The sequence below is a fragment of the Leptinotarsa decemlineata genome, unplaced genomic scaffold (genome assembly GCF_025532065.1).
Source record: "Leptinotarsa decemlineata unplaced genomic scaffold, Ldec_3_MD MMD2_tig00000505_RagTag_RagTag, whole genome shotgun sequence".
NCBI lineage: Eukaryota > Metazoa > Arthropoda > Insecta > Coleoptera > Chrysomelidae > Leptinotarsa > Leptinotarsa decemlineata.
In genome coordinates this window covers 2262251-2282750 of record NW_027412549.1, presented here as the reverse complement: position 1 = coordinate 2282750, position 20500 = coordinate 2262251, and the positions used below count along the sequence as shown (strand labels likewise).

General features: G+C 34.8%; 1 protein-coding gene across 2 annotated transcripts; it reads right to left on the bottom strand.

Moving 5' to 3' along the window:
* Positions 1-1005: 1005 nt before the first annotated feature.
* On the bottom strand, positions 1006-20298 carry LOC111517818 (uncharacterized). Of its 2 annotated transcripts, XM_074173779.1 has the most exons (7): positions 20051-20298; positions 18349-18590; positions 12730-13098; positions 8715-9057; positions 7132-7207; positions 3754-4231; positions 1006-2358 (listed from the first exon to the last, which is right to left on the bottom strand). In XM_074173779.1, the coding sequence occupies exons 4-7, from the start codon at positions 8910-8912 to the stop codon at positions 1635-1637; spliced, it is 1476 nt and encodes a 491-aa protein (XP_074029880.1). In that variant the 5' UTR covers positions 8913-9057; positions 12730-13098; positions 18349-18590; positions 20051-20298; the 3' UTR covers positions 1006-1634. The 2 variants fall into 2 exon arrangements, with proteins under 2 accessions (XP_074029880.1, XP_074029879.1); XM_074173778.1 differs by lacking the exons at positions 18349-18590; positions 20051-20298 and having other exon boundaries at positions 12730-14341.
* Positions 20299-20500: the final 202 nt, after the last annotated feature.

Here is a 20500-nt window from a genome sequence, read left to right as displayed (position 1 = left end):
ATAGTATTTTTTTCGCCAAAAATATACATTTCAAAACTCGTACGTACGCCACTGGCAGAGAAAATTAAGAAAATTGCACATCAGAAAATGCGCCTTGAGGCATGGAACATATGTACCAAATTTGCCAAAGATGTCTACAAAATTATCTCAGTTATTATTAAAAAACTGATTATTTTTGAAAACTTTGCCACCCTGTATCTCAAAAGTTAAGGCGTTTAGGACATTTTTTCCTTAAAATGGGTCTAAGAATTACCTCCTCAAATATTAGTATGTGTTTAAGGAACACCCTGTATAAAAATGGATGTTTGTTGGTTGGTTGGTTGGTTGGTAAGTGATAAACTTCTACATCGCTCAACCGATCGTGATGAAACTTGACATTTATGAGTAATTTTTCATAGAGAAGGTTTTTAGGCTATCAATTTCTCTGTAACGCGCCACTAGATGGCGCTGCAGAACAATATTTTCAAAGCACTGTTCTATAACGTTGTGCACGCCTAAGTTCGTTGATTCTGATTCTGTCAAAACATTGGAACAGCAGCGATACAGCAACACAGTACTAGTATTTCTATAAATACACGAACTTTTTCATCAGTTTGTCAGAGAATGAGTGAAAGATCAGCTTTTTGACACTATGTTTGGTAGGTATGAGCCTTGATTCGCTCAGAATATAGGTATCTATACAATCTCATTTTCCAAAATAACTTTCCTGTAGGAATCAGCATATGGATTGAAACGTATGTCGTTTTATTGAAAGATAAAATACTCCATGTATATTTGAGAACATTTCAAGAAAAGCCAAAAGAATAAACATCTGAAATGGACATTTTTTTCATAGCATTATTTATTGATCTAAAATTTTTAATGGAGCTCGATATGACACACTTCATATACAATATACTTACTGGTTTGTTTCAATATTTTCCCTCATCCTTTACCTCAGTTGCATTTGTCCAGCTTCTGTGAAAATTCCACGTTTTTTATATTTATATCATTAAAAGTCACCTATGATAACAATATTTTATTCAACAATTGAAACAGGTTAGTAAAAAACAGAATAAAGTAATGAACAAAAAAACAATATATTCTTAGAAAAGCACAGATAACAACATACTTTCAACAGAATATAAATACATTGCATAAATTGAATGAATTATTGAAAAAAAGGTTGATAGAAAAGAAGAATAAATAAGTAATACCTAAATAAATGATCTTGACTAATTGTGTGAACCATTTTTTGTAGCCCAAATCCTTTGAACCAACAGAAAAACGTCAATATTCTGGCAGTAAATGAAGTAATATTTACCTAAAAATATATTCATACTTCGCCAACTCAAATGTGGGGTTGCATTATGCATTATGATAGTAATCATGAATACATATTGCATTATTTTCTGTTGAAATATAAATTCTGGCAAAATGGCTCGATGATCTTGGATTATATTCAACTATTAGATATATTTGAAATTACACCTTACAAAATGCGATAATATTGCCACGTATTTAGAGAATGGAAGCAAATACAGTCGTTGTAAACTTTACGTTCACGTTCAGATACACATTAAGTATTGTTGATCAATATTGATTCAGCCATTAGAAGAGTCGGAAAATCCTTCTGGCTCAGCAGGTTCCAAACCTTAGTCACACCTCTGCAGATATTTCCCAAACAAATCGGAAATATCCTTCGACAGCACTTTTCTGTGCTTCAGGTCGAATAACTCCTGAAACATTTCCGATCTCAAATTCTCATCGGCATCATAAGTCAGGGCAAATCTGACGGCATTCACCCTGAACTGATGCAGACCTGTCTCTAGAGACCACTGAAAGAGGCCGCTCACATTGTGCGGCTTCATCACATAACAACTGATCCATTCACAAAGGTAGTTGTACAGCTCCGTCAGCAGAAAACGATCTGACAGTTGGAGAACGTCCAATAGGTCCTCGACTCCGTGCTCTTCGAATTTTGGGCGCTCAAGCAAATTTAGGAGCCGTTGAAATGTTTCAGAGTCGACGTCGCGGAGGTTCACTTTATCCTCAACGCGTTCTCTGAATCGTCCACTGAACAGGGTAAGAAAATACTCTGATTTTTTCATCAAGAGTTCATGGCTGGCATGAATCACTGAGCCGTCGTCAAGCTTGAAGGTGGCAAATCCCGCATCTCTCGTGTCTAGTGTTGTTGCTGACAACTGGTCACCCAGCATGTCTACCTCCTGTACTGTATGTTTCGGAATACCAAGTCTAGTCTTAGCTAGGAAGCAAATCGATGAGATAGATGCCTCCCTATATTCGTTATCTTGCTCTATGAGTTCCAGAATGATGAGTTCTCCACATGTGTCCATTAAATGGAGAAAGTCTTTCACACTGCAAAGTTAAAGTTTGAATTAATTTATTCAGTTGACTGCAGTAATTGCAACAAAAATTCAAAGTATAGAGATCAGGTAGTCCAACAATTTGTGTTAATTTCAGGATATACACAAAGATATTGAAATACTACTATCAAGCTGAAAGTGGGATGTTTGATGATTGCGAAAAGAGAATCTATTTGAAAAATTTTAGCAGAAAATATTGTGTTTTCCATTCGGATCTTTTAAATTTCAGAATAACATAAGCCTGCAATCATATACTGAATACTCCATGATATGTAGATTTTGATATACGTATACAAGCTTCACGTATGTGTATCAAGTCATTTTAACATAAAGTGTGATAATTTTCGAGTAAAATATTACCCCTTCAACTTCTTTAAAGTAACACCACCCGCTATAAAATTTCCAAAAACTACGAGGGTGCATGTGACTGTTCATTTGAAAGATCAACAGATATAAGGTTTTTAATGTTGTGAAAAAACAAATTTGAAAATTTTCAGGCGTATTTGTACGTTCGCAATGAAGTTATTACCCATCAAATTAATCCGACCAAATTTTTTGACAGCGCGTGCCATTTGGCATTTCAGTAAAATTTTTCATTTTCTCGATTAGAAATAATTTTTCCTAATTCCGACAATCTTAATTTAATCGACAGAACCAGTTGATGTCAAAGTGGAGGGTCTAGCCCAATGATAAGGGCCTATCTCAATCAAGTTTTGTGTATTCGATCCACCTAGGATAGGTATACAGACGGTTTGAAATTGACTGTCTTGATCGTCCTTTCGATTTGACTCGGCCAGGCTACTTTCAGGGTTTTTTAAATCTGAAGTTACTACAACAGAGCAATCAACATCAACGGTTTGAAAGACAGAAAAAAACAGAAAATCAATAGAATCACCTTGAGAACGATACAAATTATTTCAAAAGGTTTTCTTCACCGCCTTTTCACAATTGTCAAGAAGCATGGAGTACTTAGTTTGAAAATGTAACTCAAAATGTTCCATGTTCTTGGAAAATATCATTCTAGCGTAATTTACATAGTTATTCTAGAAGGATCCATGAAATTTTTCAATATTTGGCTTATGAGATTCACAGAATATCATCATCACACCGTTGCAACAAAAACAAATTCATCTTGTCTTTTATGTACAAAAAGTAACGGACCATTCATATCATTAATTTCCTAACTGAAGTGGAAATCAAACAGTTGTGTGCACCGCAGTAAAACTGGATATTTATATTTATCCCTAAGATTTACAAAAACTTGAATGATCACTTGAAATGTTGATCACTATTAAAACATGTCTTTAGCCTCTGCGCTCCAACAACAAAGAAATATCTATAAAGCAATCGCTCAGTTTTTTTCAGAATGAATAGCATAAATACTTACTTCATTATATATGGAATGACCAAAGCCGCCTGGGTTCTCATATTTTTGTCTCCCTTCATCAAAGCGTGCTCGAAACTTCCGTGGGCTGGCTCTGAATTTGCTACGTAAAAAAAACACTGTAGGAGTTTTTCAGCCCAATGTTCCCGAGAGTGGTAGACCATCAAATCGAATGAGGGTTGTATTCCACATATCGATATTTCATAAATTTGCCCAATGATATTGGCCTGGATCAAAGGTGCAAGGTAGGCAGGATATTTGAGAATTTTTTTCAAAAGATAGACGATTTTCATCTGATAGTTATGCCCGTATGGAAGATACAGAATACTCTGCATCATGAGGAGGACCAATTTTTTTGAGCCGAGCTGAGAATTGGCGGGATCAATTTTTTGGTAGTTTGAGATCAGGTTTGCTGCTGCCTCGATGAGTTTTGTCCTCAGATACACTATCACATAATGCATTCCATCAACGTATGGCTCATCTAAAAAAGTATATAATTGAAAGGCATTTTCTTCACATTTCTTGCATATTTTCATATCAGTGACGGTAGAGGCTTGAAAATGTTTTAGTAAATTAATCCAAAATTAATTTCTCCAGTTGTAATTTTTATTCAAACACTGGCACTGTTTAATTGAAATTTGAAAGAAATCATCAAACTTTCTTGACAGCCGAAATCCACTGTGAAAAAAAATTAATACGGCAGTCGAGTAATATCCTCAATAGTGAAGTCTTCAATAGATAAAAAAATTATCATATCGATATTTGATAGACAGAAGTATGCGTTGATAGATTTCACTGGTCGAAAATTAGGTGAAATAAATTCCGATTGGAAGGTAAAACTGGAATATCTGACGTTAAAGAAGCAGGGACACAGGTGGAAACGACGGTACCTAGACTCAGAAGACAAAGAAGGTATAATGCGCAACCCCTGGTATCACGAGGAAGTGAAAAACATCGTAAGACGTCTAGCTACTCGGAAAAACCCAGGTCCGGACCAAATAACAAACCGGGCATTGAAAGCCCTACCACGTGAAGGAATAGCAGCTATAACAAACATCATGAAAGCTATACTCATACTGCAACGCTTTCCGTACCCGTTCAAGGAGGCAACGGTTATCCACATCCCGAAACCAAAGAAGAACCACTTATCCTGAAATAACTACAGGCCAAACAAACTCAACCCCTTCCATAAGCAAAGTGACAGAACGTGTCATCCTGAAAAGATAAGAGGTCCAAACCAGCGGACTAGGAATACTACCAGATGAATAGTTCGGTTTCAGATCATCAGAATACTCGACAGAATAGCAAGTCCTAAGGGTAGTAGACTTTGCGACGGAAGGCTTCAACCTCGGCAAAGGATACAACACCGGAGCGATTTTCTCAGATGGCTTCGAAGCGTTCGACAGAGTTTGGCATGACGGACTTCTGGCCAAAATGAAGCAGAAGTCCCGTAATTTGCAGTCCTTTCGCTACACCTCTTTTCGGTATACACAACAGACGTGCCCAAACCGGAGAACATCTTTAACAAGTTGGCACTCTACGCGGACGACACAGCTCTGCTGGCGAGATCAACAAGCCAAGCGAACGTCACCAGATACTTTCAGCAACAGGCAGACATATTATACGAATGGCCCAACCTGTGGAAGATCAGTATAAACCCTGACAAGAGTCAGGCGATACTGTTCACCCGGAGGCGAGCACACCCGGAAGGAAACGTCATCTTCTACGGACAAGAGATTTCGTGGACCAACGAAGCTAGATACCTGGGAGTCAGCCTAGACAAAAAATTAACATTCAGGTCTCACGTACGGCAGAGAATAGGAATGGCAAGATCTGCCCGACAAAACCTATTACCAATAATAGGTCGAAGAAGCAACATGGGACTGAAAGTGAAGCTGCTGATGATAGAGACCGTAATACTACCAATAATTCTGTATGCCTGCACTGCCTGGGGCCAGTGCGCAGCGACATACAGAAGACAAATCCAGTCGTTTATGAACGCGAGCGTAAGGATCACCGTAAACGCTCCAAGATATGTACCGAATAGGTACATATTCCGGGATATAGACTTGAACATACACTACGTCAACACGCAGAAGACACGTTTGACAGAATTCGAACGCACGACAATCCAGCGCTACTCGATCTACCCAATGTATTAAACAAGGATGACCCTAGATTCCGAGAGAGGGATTAACATAGAAGGCTAACCAAGCAGAATCAACGTTCACCTCCGAGAGTCGCTGTCAGGTGGCTCCGGTAAGTATACAAATTTTTTTAACAGGTAACAAACACTTCCTTTTCAGGTTCAACGAGAATCACTCGTCCGTGATCTCTTTTAAACAATAGTTTCCGGTTAGTTTTTGGGGACCCCATGCAAAAATTCAGTTAGGAAAGCCAAGATAAAACAAAACACTAGACAAGAAAGTAAAAGCACCTAAAGGCTGACTTTCAACTGAAATACATCAGATGTCAATCTTGTTGAAGTGCCCATCAGTAAGTTGTAGACCGCTCCGGAGGAGCAGGGGTGGATGGACGAGATGAGATGTTCTGCACACAGTAACCGTGTTGGGCAGATTTAAATTTAGGGCACTCAACCCGGGAAGAGACATGGAGGGACATTGAATAAATCCAGAACAACGCACCCGGACTTCAGATTTGTAACAGCTCTGCGTCCAAGTTGGCGCAACTGTGTTGTAGCTCATTTGTGCAACAGCAAGAAATTTGAGAAGTACCGCAGTTTCCTGTTTTCATTTTGTAATGTACATTTTTTGAAGAGTTTGTTTTCAGAGTTGGCAGAAATTTTGCACTGTGAAACAATATGTCAAAAGAAAAAATAAACAATTTAGAGTTTTCTCTTGTTCTAATAAATTTTCTGACGGAATATCAAATCATTCACTTTAACCAATGCTCATTTCAATATTTCAATATCACGTAAGAACACCGAACGGGCATTTTTATGCTTAACTAATGAGACTACGATTAATTTAACCTTTTTCGACAGTCAGATTCTTCGAAAACAATTATAATTGCTCTCAAAACAAAAAAAATTGTTCATCAGTTCTAGAATCAAAAATTAATTTTTGTTTTGGCACTCCATCTCCTGGAAAAGCCAATTTGGTTGATCAATCGCGCGTCGAAAAGAGAATTGCAGTTGTGGTGCTTGTCTCGGATTTATTCTACCCCAAAGCTTTCAGTTATGTCTTTCGAAATGGTTTTCTCAACTGTAACGTCTATGATATTTTTCGGGGTCCTCTGGATATTCCATTTTTTGTAGATTGTAGGTGGGTCGACTGAACCATCATTATCAACTCTCACTACCCACTCCGTTTTTGGAATGGTCAAATATTTATTATAAAAATATTAAGTTAATTTACTTACGTATGACACTTTCAGGTTCATCTTCTTCGTCAGGAAAAGTAGCCTCGTCAACTTGATTTGTCGCAGATTCATCGTACTACAAAAAAAATGATAATAATGTTGCAAAAATAAGTAATATAATAGTATTGAATGACGATATATTGTGTATATGGTTGAAAGCGAGAAAACACAAATGTTTTGGGCTCCTAGTTCAGTGACCAAAAGTGTTTAGGTCAGGCAAGAAAATCTTCAAACTTTCTCTGCCTATCAATTTTATCATCGTCTTCTACTGGTTAACTGATCATTGTAAAAACATATGGTGATAACATGTGAAATGTTGAATCAGGAATTCTGTAAGTAACAGCTGAATTCAATTCCTAAAGAGGACTATTTCATCAAATCGTGCAAAAATAACCGACAGCGTAGCAAATACTATCGCCAGAAAAATTGTCGAGTTATAGACCAGTAAAAACAAAAAAAATCAACGCGAATAATTGTAGAATAATTAAGAACTTGAAAGAAGAGATTTCTCTACTAGAGTACGAGAACGAATGTTTTGTAGTAATTAATCTTGATGAAATCGATCAACAATGTTATAGATGAAAATTTGAGTCTATTAAGAATTGAAGAACAGGCGAATGAAAATCTATCTGAAATGATAGTGAAACTTTTCAAGTCTGGGTATTCGAGATTGGTAAAGCAGATATACAAACTTGCACTAGAATGGGAAAGAAGCAAAATGATTTTCCAAGTGTATTCTCTTGAGTTTGACCACTACGAGTTCAAGATAACATATAGTAAGAAAAAATATTCCAATCATCTGGAGTTAAGAAGAAGGGTTTAACCGAAACCAAGATGAAACTCATGGAGGCCACTATCGAAAAGAATTCACTGGAAGACTTATGGTCCTGTAGTGGGAGTATATTTGTTATGAAAAATAACAAAAGAATCGCCATCAAATACGAAAATGATTCAGTTGTAGGTCATATTTTTTTTAGATTTCCCCCTTTTTTTATAGAAAACACTATCTATTGATAACATTTAGTATTTGTATTGAAATTCAATCTGAAATCTATAATTTCTCGAATGGATGCTAGGAACTTTGTTTTGCGCTGTAATTACTATGTGTCAATTTTATATGGGCTATATATGGGCTATATCTTGCTTGAAACCTTTTCTAGGATAACAAGAGGAAACTGAAGTGACCTGACAGAGAACTCATCTCCATCAACCCCCAAGGCCCCACCCACCAAAACTCAAAAAGTTTGAATTGCAAACCCCTACTTGTGAAACATCATTGAACAGACTATAAAAATGCTATCCAATGGTATAAATAATAATTGTACAGGGTGAAGCAACAATTGTGAAACTTCAGCTTAAATGGAATATTTAATGAGGTTTTTGTTGAACTACAAATGTATTACAAATGTAAATTAAGTAAATGTTCAAAGTGGGTTCCGTTGTTTTGTAAACAATAAAACAGTCTATTGTCAAAGTCTGCAGAATCATTTTACAAACCTATACCGTTCATATCAAATAAAAAACATTGTAGAACTCATATTTTAAGATAATGATTACTGTTATATTTGAAAGTGGAAACTTACCGTTATTGTGCTACGGCCTAGACGATTAAGTAGTGAAAAAAAATCCATAAGTTTTAGCTCTGGATCATTCGGTATTCCCAAGGCACGACGCAGACTATTTGTCAGAGATGGAATAACATTGCAGTCTAATTGATCTTTCATGAACTCTGCACAATTCCGACGGTCGAATATAATGACAATGAATAAAAGGCACCTCATTCCCTCTCGGAGGTATAATTAAATGTTTCTATAGCCTTGAGCAACACCTTGATGCACTGCCTGCGTTGTTCCAGATTATGTTCGAAAGGGAACGCCACAATATCACAGAGACTCTCGATATAAATTTCACATTCAGATGTTAATTCTGCAACAAAAATATCGTAAGAGGAATAGCAATATGTTAAGTCGAGGTTCTGCGAAATATTGATTTGAGGAAACCGTTATCAATCGCTATTTGTACTTAAAAAATATTAAATGAAAATCATAATCGGGGGTCTTTATTTTCGCACTGAACTCTAATGTCTGGTTTTCTGCTTGTTTGCGTGCGTAAACCTAAAAAGCCGCTCGACCGATTTGGTGCAGTTTTAAGTATTGTTTTGTGCCGAGTTTTTTATTCATTTCAATCAATTCATGAATGGAAAAGTATGCCAATTTGAAAAATTGAGAGAACTTGGTGTCAAATAGTTGTTGAAAAAAAAAACAATAAAAATACCGTTCATTCAGTTGACAGGGCTCAAACATGACTATATTCATAGTAGGCAAAACGATTTTTTCATAAATTAGAGGTAGGCAAATACATTAGAACGTTTCGCAGCTAGAAAATCTGAGAAAACCTGAAAATTGAGATTCACACGATGGAAGACTAGCACACAGCTAGGTCACACATATATACAGGGTACCGCTCGATGACGGCCGGTTAGCCAAATTTTGGAAAACAATAGAATTCACTTCACTAAAAATAACAAAGATTAGTTTTCAAATATGCTTAATCGAATGAATTCAAATGCGTTTTTTCCAACAATTCCGGTTATATAAAAAACGTTTTTACTCAACACTAAAATAATCATTTATAATTGTTTATTGTCTTTTGATTTTGTACTCAGCATAATTCTAATATGACTAACCAATATACCCTAAACCAAAAATGAACCGTTCTCTAAATATTCAATTGTTTACTAAAAAACACTTAGGTATTCGGCTCTCGTCAGGTATAATAGCCTGCAGACCACGGCCAAAAAACCGGAAAATTGCTTTCACGCAGTATTCGAAATCTTTGTTCCTTTGGCGAGGTATTCCAGAAAACAGGCCATTAAGAATGTTTTAGTTTTTTTTTGTTGATTTCATCCTTTCAGTAGAACACAAAAAATATGTGATGGAGAATGAAGTGAGAAATGAGTATGATAACGCTCAATAGAGGGAATAGAGCCATTGTATATCGAATACAAGTCTTTCGGTTTTGCAAACCTAGTGAAAATCTCACAATGAAGTGTTACTTTAATAATTTATTCATTTATTTGGGATAGAAACAGGTAAATACCCATAGAAGCATCCACTGATAGTAGTGGTTACAGGGATACACGGTGTCAACAGATAAAAGAAAAAATAAAAATTAATGAATTAATAAATTTCGTACATACTAAGCAATTATTTTTGCTATGTGTTACTACAATATTTGTTGAAAGAATCACACATTCTAGTAATTGGGGAGTTTTTGCCCAAATTTGTGCTGAAATTCGGACTGGCAAGTAATTTTCTGTTTCTACTGTTCCTATGAGGAACGTGATAAAAAATCATTGACACTAGATTGGGTGAGTCATAACAGTTTGTTATAATTTTATAAATAAAAACTTCGGTTATTATCCTTCTTTGTTATAGAAGCTGTATTTTGTAGTGAGATCGAATTTCGCTAATGTCAAGTGTTACATATGTCTTCGTTATTTTGAAATGCAAGAACCTTACAAATATGTTCTGGAGTCTATCTAGTCGTAATTTTCGCTGCAGGTTTCGCTGCAGGAATTTATTGCATAATCCAAATGGAGATTGAAAGTCATTTTTGTATCAAGATCTTCAATTTGGTCTACTCTGTTAATAACATTATTGCCCAGGGAGTATTGAAAATGTATTGGTATGTTGTTTCTGCAAAAAGATATACATGCACACTTATCAATATTGAGTTTTAATTTATTGAGGTAGCAGTATTCCTGAATTTTTGAACAATCTCTAATCGTCGTTACTTTTCTGAAGATTTTCAAGTCATCAGCATACAATAGTACTTGTGAATGCTTGAAACAATCTTTCAAAGCATTTATAAATACTAGAAACATTAATGAACCCAGATGTGAACCTTGAGGGACTCCGAGGTTACCACAAATGGTGCAAATCTGTATCCATTTACGCTCACTAGCAAACTGCGATTGTGAAGGTACGATAAAAGCCATCTGAGGAGATCTCCCTGTATACCGATCCAAGCAAGTTTTGAAATAAGAAGGTTATGGTCGACTTTATCAAATGCCTTACTGAAGTCAATATACAAATTTGTTTCTATGGCCCTCTTGGAGAAAAAACCATGCTGGCATTCTATGATTGATGACTTGATATAGTATTTTAAACAGATAAACAGTAAAACATGCTTTCGAACAATTTGCTGAAAATGGACAGTTTACTGATAACTCGATAATTTATTACTGAGTTTCTGTTACCAAAGTTTTTATAAATCGGGAATAGGAGAGCAGTTTTCCAAACCTCTGGGAAAGCACCAGACTGCATGGATTTGTTGAATAAGATGCTCAAGGCAGAGCATAGACCAGAGGCACAGCTATTAACGAAGTATGCTGGGTAACCATCGAACCCAGCACCCTTATTCACATCGAGTGGCTTCATTTTCTCTAATATGATTTCTGGAGTGAACTCTATTGAATTTAACAAATTATTATTGTTGAACTGAAGAGGAACATGATATGTTTGCTGATAGGGCTCATAAACGCTGCGAAAATATGTAGCAAATAGGTCACATACACTTTCACCATTTTCAGGAAATGTATCGTTGTAGCTGATTCTGTTAGGAATACCCTACATCATTTTTACATGAAGTTACATATATCCAGAATTTTTTGGGGCACGTTTTAATCTCGTTTTGGATATTATTTGTATAAGTTTTAAAATAAATAAACATAAGATTTGTACTCCTTCGTCTCAGAATTCTGAATTCCTCATAGTAATATCGATTTTTGTATTTTTTCCATTTTTATGCAATTAATTTTTTTGTTTCGCGCAATTTATAGTATCGATAGAAAAATATACGGAAACTTTTTATTTTTCATATAAATTTCAGGAACATGCTGTCTGGTACCCTCTTCTAATATTTTATAAAATACAGAAATCCCCTGATCGACTGATAGATTGGAAAAATGCTCATCCCAGTTATGATTCAGGAAGACATTACTAAGCTCGTTATAATTACCTCTTTTGAAATTTGCTCTATCAAGTACTTTAATTCTTGGACAACTAAAATAAAATTCAATTGGTGGATGATAGGAATCAGGGTATACTAATGCCATATCACTTTTTTCTGAATTTGTCACTTGGATTTTCGAACGAAAGAGTAAATCTAATATTCTATTATCTACATTTTTCACACTATTATATTGGGAAAATTCACAAATGATAATATGAATATAATGAAAATAAAAGCAATTTTGATAAAAAAGAAAAAGGAACTTCAACTGCAATGAAAGAAGAAACCAAGTTGGGTGAGTTTGAGGGAAAACCACGTACCTCTAAATGAAAAACTTTCGCATAATTGGATTCATATAGCCAACAATCTATGATAGGAACCACGGTGCATGTGATATTTTCAACAAAAAAACATAGTTTTGTGAACAAATGATATGAACCTTGTTTAACAGTGTTCTATAAATATGCACAATAATAGAAAAGGAAATGTACAGTAATAATATTTGTAGTCACTTCTCAAAATTGAATTGGATTCAGCAATGTTCTGGAACTCTATTTTAAAGAGAAACGTTCATTCACTTACCTCTCAAGTCTGAATTCAACAATCTATTATTGAGGATATCAAATATCTCCCGAATCGGCAGTTCACGCTCATTTTCAAAGTCCAAAAAGTTTCGAATGATGCCCACTGTATGTTTCGGCGACAGGAGCAAAACTTTGATCAGAAACGTTGAGCAGTGTTCTCCTTCGATGTTCTTCATATTGGAAAAAAATTTGTAACCGTTGAGGGCGGAAAAGTATCGTAACGCTTCGATGATTTCCTTCAAAAAAATCCTCTTTGGCCCCGGTCTTTTCCCATTCCGCGGTGACCTTCATGAACACGGAGCACAGAACATTCATCACCTTGAAGGTTCCGAAGAGAGCCGAAGTCGTATGGGGGTGCGAAAGACATCTGGAATTAATAAGATTGAGCTTCAAAATGTAGAAATAAAAGCAAAGAATAAGAGAATTCACAGTAAACATTGGAAGAACAAAAATATGCAATTTATTAGCTCACCTCGTCTATCATAAGGACAAGTTACTATAAATAAGGAAGAAGTATGTATTTCAGGAGAGATTAGATTTTGGAAAATGGAAAGAAATTAAAAAATACAGTAGGAAATAACTTTCCAACAAAGACTTCCTAACTTTGACAATTGGTAACGGCCATCTTGTTGATGCTACATTTGTCAAATTAGTCGTCATTTATTCAGTCTGTTTTACCAAATCACCAAGAACGGATATAGCGTTCAACAACATGTGCGAATAAAAAATTGTTTTATCACAATGGATGTACGGTCGCCGTAATTGTTCTACCGAGAGGACTATTCGTAATGAGGTGGATAAATGTGAGTCCAGTAGTTCAGTAAACGATCAATCAACCCCCGCACGTCGATGAAACCCAAAACCTGTCGAAAACATCGCCACTGTCTGTGAGAATGTGCAGGAAAATCCAAAGTAGTCGATTTCACGTCGCTCACAAGAACTCAGCCTTTCGCAGACCACAACTTGGTGAATTTTGCTTCGTGATTTGGGCCTGAATCCGTACAAAATTCAACCGAGAAACTGAAGGTGAACGACCATAGACAAAGGCGTGTGTTCGCTGAGTGGGCTCTGGAGCAGTTAGCAACTGACCCTAATTGTCATCGAAAAATTATCTTCACTGATGAGGCCCATTTTTAAATGAATGGTTACGAAATAAACAAAATTGTCGAATTTGGTACGATACTAATCTACATGAGATCCAAGAAGATTCAATGCATCCCGAAAAAGTGACTGTTTGCTGTGGATTTTGGACTGGCAGCATCATCGATCCATTTTTCTTTGAGAACGACATTGTCCAGGCTGTCAACGGCGAGCACTATAGGTAGATAATCACCAACTTCTACTGGCCTGAATTGGATGATCTGAACACCAATGAAATGTAGTTTCAAGAAGACGGTGCTACGTGTCACACAGCTCGTGCCACTTTTTCTTGTTGGGGTTTTCTCAAGTCGCAGGTATATGCGAATAAGCTACAAACCACAACGGTCTTCGAAACCAATATAATCTATGCCATCGGTCATATTCAACTGGATACGATTGTGATTAGTAACAATCGAAACGTCGTGACATAACTTGGTTTGAAGTCTTTTAATTTTTATTCTTCACGATCGTCCTCGGGTGATAATAAAGTTATCACCCGAGGACGATTGTGGATATTAACAATCGAAACGTCGTGACATAACTTGGTTTGAAGTCTTTTAATTTTTATTCTTCATTTTTTGTTAATAATAAGTTTTTAATTTTTATTTTTCAGCTTTTATTAATATTTTAATATTTATTTGTTTGGTTGTTGTTTGTATGTTATTTATTTGTAATATCAGTTTTTCGTTTAATAAAATTGTTATTGTCGGTTAATCTCATTAATTTTTTAATTGTTTTTCCAGGGTTTTCAAATCAATTTATATATATTAGACAATAGAAGTCCGAACTGATAAAATACACCACGAAACATTGCTAACCACCTTCAAACAAACATCCCTTGCCACCGCTGACAAGCCGCCGATGCTTTATATGCTTATATATCAAACGAATTGAATATAATGATATAAATAGAAGATTTCAAAACCAGTGTTTCAAACTTATTCAATTCCAAAACTGAAAAAGACTTTCTTTCGAACTACGTCTTTAACCGTTTTGACGTTAACAGGAGATCATCATAGCGGATGATTATTTTCAATCCGGTATAAGCAATCTGGTCTGATGTTAGACGGTAAAAAAAAGTAATTTTCAGTATATTTGATCCGAGTTGTTGGAATAAATATCATGAAATACCGTTCAGATGATTTGGCTGGAACTGTTTCAACTATATTCATAGTTACTGAAATAATTTTCTCATAAATCAAAGATGGGTGAATACTGGCTGATTCACGGTGGATGGCACATTAGACGTTTCTGGTGAACCAGACAACGGATCACTGTGAAAATTCAATGGAGGGCATATTCGGACATTCTCTAGCCAACTAAAATATTTTCGACAATGCGGTGTTGCCGCTTCTATTAGAAAGCAGTAGCAACTTTGATTTTTCAAATGGAATACTCTGTATATAATATTATTTTTGGAATCTCCAACAATTGCCCGACAACTTTTCCCATATTTCCCTATACCTATCTGTTACCGTTTTCGAAATAAAAATTAATTTCAATTTTTTTCTTCGAAAATCATGACTTCTAAAAATGCCGATATCTTTTAGTTAAGAAGTACTATGATATCGAAATTTGGTTTGGAGTTAGGTGATACTTGGACACTTCCCACACGTCAGCCTAATCTCCGTTACTTCAATACAGGGTGGTAAAAAAATACAGTTTTTTCGTTTGCTTGAAAAAGTTTCTGAAATTTGATTATTTTAAATAGAACACCCTGTATATTATTGAAAATTCGGAAAGCTGCTGAAATTTGCTTTCTTTCTATGTATATCATACCTATATCTAACTAGTCAAGTTTCGGACTTATGAACATTTATTTGTGAAAATGTCCCTTCAGAATGGTATTTCCATTCGGTATTTGGTAAGCAGGCCATGATTACTATTTGACAGTAGCGTTGTGACATTCTCCTAATAATATCGACATTTTCGTCACTTTAGAAGTTGCAAATACCTTCAAAACGATGGAACAAAACTATTCAAACGAAGTTCTTATGAATTTGTTTTATTATTTTTGGACAGTGTGACAAAATTATCAGCAGAACATGTAGAAAGTTCAATGAAATGTATCCGAATCTACCGCCAATGAACCTCAAGAAATTTATACGAATTCAGAACAATTTCAATATGTTTTGATAAACTTTAAAAAAGCACCAAGAAACTTGAAATTGAAAATATTGATATGAATAATTTATAAAAAAGTAAAACAATCATGTGGAATATTTCAAAATATGTTCGAATCGCTGGCCGTTCACTTCCAAGCACTTTAAAATGCGGGTGTTGACTGCTTTCGTGGTGGCAGATCTGATTTCATTGGGATCCAAATCTTCAAATGTTTGGGCAATCCCTTCTAACAATTCATCTCTCGAACGCACGGGTATTTTGTAAACTTTTCCTTTAAACATTCCCCACAAATAAAAATCTAATGGATTAAGATCGGGTGATCTCGCTGGCCAATTCCATGGTCCCAAGCGCTTCATCCACCGATCGTCAAATAGTCTATCCAGTTCTGCGCTCACTTCTCTTGTGCAATGTGCAGGAGCTCCGTCTAGTTGGTACCAACAGTTTCGATAATCTTCGAGTGGCAGATTATCCACGAAACTGTCTACAGTATTCTCCAAAATATTCAGGTAGCTTCTGGATGTTAATGACTCCTCGTATATCACGTACCTCAATTTGTTGTCCATCAACATGCAGAAGACATTAAAACTAAATTTTTCTTGAAATCCGGCTTCTTTTGTGACGTGAGGATTTTCACTGGACCAATAATGACGATTTTTTCTATTGAAAATCCCTTCTCTCGAAAATTTCGATTCATCAGTCCAAATAATTTTATTTAAAAAAAGTGGATCTTCTTGAATGCGTGTCAACAACATTTCACAAAATTCTACTCTCTGTTGAGGATCTTGAGGCTTCATTGCTTGAATTTTGGTGAATTTATAATCATGCATTTTATGTCTTCGCAAGATTCTTTGAACCGATGAATATTTTATACCCAAATCTTCTTCAGCACTTCTTATCGATGACTCGGGAAATGCGTGAAAATATGCTAAGACATTAATCTGGTTGTCTTCGAAAGTTACGGGTCGAGACAAGTTTCTTGGTGCTTTTAAAGTTGATCCAAATGCATTGAAATTGTTCTGAATTCGTATAAATTTCTTGAGGTTCATTGGCGGTAGATTCGGATACATTTCATTGAACTTTCTACATGTTCTGCTGATACTTTTGTCACACTGTCCAAAAATAATAAACAAATTCATAAGAACTTCGTTTGAATAGTTTTGTTCCATCGTTTTGAAGGTATTTGCAACTTCTGAAGTGACGAAAATGTCGATATTATTAGGAGAATGTCACAACGCTACTGTCAAATAGTAATCATGGCCTGCTTACCAAATACCGAATGGAAAAACCATTCTGAAGGGACATTTTCACAAATAAATGTTCATAAGTCCGAAACTTGACTAGTTAGGTATAGGTATGATATACATAGAAAGAAAGCAAATTTCAGCAGCTTTCCGAATTTTCAATAATATACAGGGTGTTCCATTTAAAATAATCAAATTTCAGCACTTTTTCAAGCAAACGAAAAAACTGTATTTTTTTACCACCCTGTATTGAAGTAACGGAGATTAGGCTGACGTGTGGGAAGTGTCCAAGTATCACCTAACTCCAAACCAAATTTCGATATCATAGTACTTCTTAACTAAAAGATATCGGCATTTTTAGAAGTCATGATTTCGAAAACGGTAACAGATAGGTATAGGGAAATATCAAGAAAAGTTGTTGGTGATAATATTATATACAGAGTGTTCCATTTGAAAAATCAAAGTTGCTACTGCTTTCTAATAGAAGCGGCAACACCGCATTGTCGAAAATATTTTAGTTGGCTAGAGAATGTCCGAATATGCCCTCCATTGAATTTTCAAAGTGATCCGTTGTCTGGTTCACCAGAAACGTCTAATGTGCCATCCACCGTGAATCAGCCTGTATATGAGAATATCTGAGAAAATGAAAAAGTGAAATATACCAGAGTGATATCGCTGAAAAAACATTGTCTGACATACATTTCAATTATGACCAATCGCCAAGTAATTTAATATGTCAAATTCAGGACCAGTGTAAACTATTAATTCTCACCAGTGTAAAAAAATAGATTTTGGTATAGTCTGACTTTTTATGTCTTTTAGAATTCAATAAAATTAATTCAGACAGATATGCGTATAAACCAAAAATTTAAATAATTTCCTTCAAAATAGATGATACAAACTGATCAATAATTGATTAAAATCCCTTATCTATTCAAAAAACACAGTTTGATGTGTGTGTTCCTCCAAGAGAAAGACAAATACAATCAATCAGACCAGAGAACTCAAAAAAAAAATTTTTGTTGAAGTACATTTCATCCAAAACAATCAAGGTCCATTCAAAGAAAATAAAATCGATTTTATAGCCCGAAAAAAGGTAAAATAATTCTTACTTCAAAAGCAGTATCGTCTTGTGAAGAGCAGTTACAGTACAATTTTCACTCGCAGCCATTTCCAAAAACACCAAAGAATGTTTCACAAATTCTGGATATTTGGTGGTGATTATGTGAGCATTTCCGTCGTGTGATTCACAAATATTAGCAAGAATATTAAATATTCTCTCATTTATTGTAGTTTCTTCGGGATATCGCCTAATTAATTCGGTAAATGATATTAAAATGTTCATGACATCCACCTAAAACGTAAAAATCAAATAGAGTATGTTTAAGCAACTCAGTTTCCTATAAACCAATTATTTTAAAAATGTGATTCAGAAATATTTACTTTCCGAAAACTAACGTAATTAAATATTTTGGTAAAGTAAAATTTGAACAAATTCAAGTATGATGAATATAATACACATTATCAATGGAATGGCGATGAATATTACCATTGAAATTTTCTAAAATAAGTTTTCAAAACCGCATGACACGTGCTCCACTGTACAACAGCTTCCTCAAGCAGGAGTGCAAAATTTACTTTCTGTTTGAAGCATGAAACGGCTCTTCAATTCAAGATATTTCCTTCAGAATATACTGAAGGAGAAGTGAAGGTAATATAAAACAAATTGAAAAAGTTTCAAAATTTTGTAGGACTAATGCAAATTTCTAAAAAAGAAAACGTAAACAATATTAGAATAATGTGTCTTTTTTTTCAATCCATTCATTTATCAAACACAATCTCAACACTGTTGTTTGAAAAACATCGGCTTTAATCTGGTCTAGCAAATTGTTACATTTATCTATTCATAAAGCAAAATTTGAGAAAACATAGAATTACATGAGGTTCAGAGTCGACTTCTTCACAGTAATTATCATGACACCAAAAATAATAACTACCCTTATTGAAGTCGCATCTTGAATTACAATCCTTAACCGGATCGTAAATGTATTTGATTGTTTTTAAGAATAATAATAATTTTTATTTTGTTTTCTATAGAATACCATACTCAAAATGAAACCTACAGCAATCGTCGAATCAAAGTGTAGAATCAAAATATGGCAACATATTTTTTCTGAGACGTTCATGAGAGAATATTAATTCAATTCAAAACATTTCTGTAATTATCATAACAATTATAGTTATATCATCGTTCTATAAATATCTGCAATGAAGTATCAAATTATATTTCGTTACAAAAAAAGTGTTACTCTAAAAGTATTTTCCCTTGATGAATTATGCATCAAATGATCTTCACTACTACCTCAACTAGTGTCGGCTTAATGAAGTACGGGTACAGAATCAATAAAAACGTATACTTTCCATACCTATAACAATACAATGCTTGTTTCCTAAAAATTGTCAATGGCTAGAATGCTAATCTAATTGAAATAGAGATCGAGATATTAAGTAACTAGAAAACTACATCAAATTGATTTTTCGCCAATTTGATACCAAAACTCCGATACTCGATGAAAATTCATAAAGTTTGATTCATTTCGGGATTTTCACTGAACAATTAGCTATTATTTGCATAAATTACTGATTTTTCTAAAATCTACTGGGATGAAATATTTCAATAACGCACTCGACAGATAATGTGTGTATTAGTTTATCAAATATGTGTGTAGCATTAATTTTATTCTCCCATCTATTTTTACGTATATTTGAAATTTGCTACATAGTTCAAAAAAGGTAAATAAAACGGGTACTTACTGAATTTCTGGTTGTATCAAATTTATAATACTTATAATAATCACTCGTGACATAAGTTTCTATGATGCTCAACGATATGTTGATTATTTTCTCCTCATTCGTTTCTAACGCCATCAGTACGTATGCCAAGCAATTCGTATTTTTAAACTGTACAATTTCGCATGTGCAGTACATCAAATGGCTTTGAATAGTGGTTAATAATTTGAATAGGTCTGTAACGCCACGTCTGCTTTTCAGTTCTTCAACAAGTTCACAAAAACACTTCGTTTCGTTTCCTTCTGCCATTTCTTACTCAAAATATTATTTCACTGCTTTAATTTCAACTTCAAATTTGAAATTTTCAAATTTGGTGAAGACACTGATCACTATTGTTCAGCAATAACTTTGGAAATAATCGAATTGAATAATAGATGTTAATTCCTAAATACTTTTCGAAGTATTGAGAAGAAG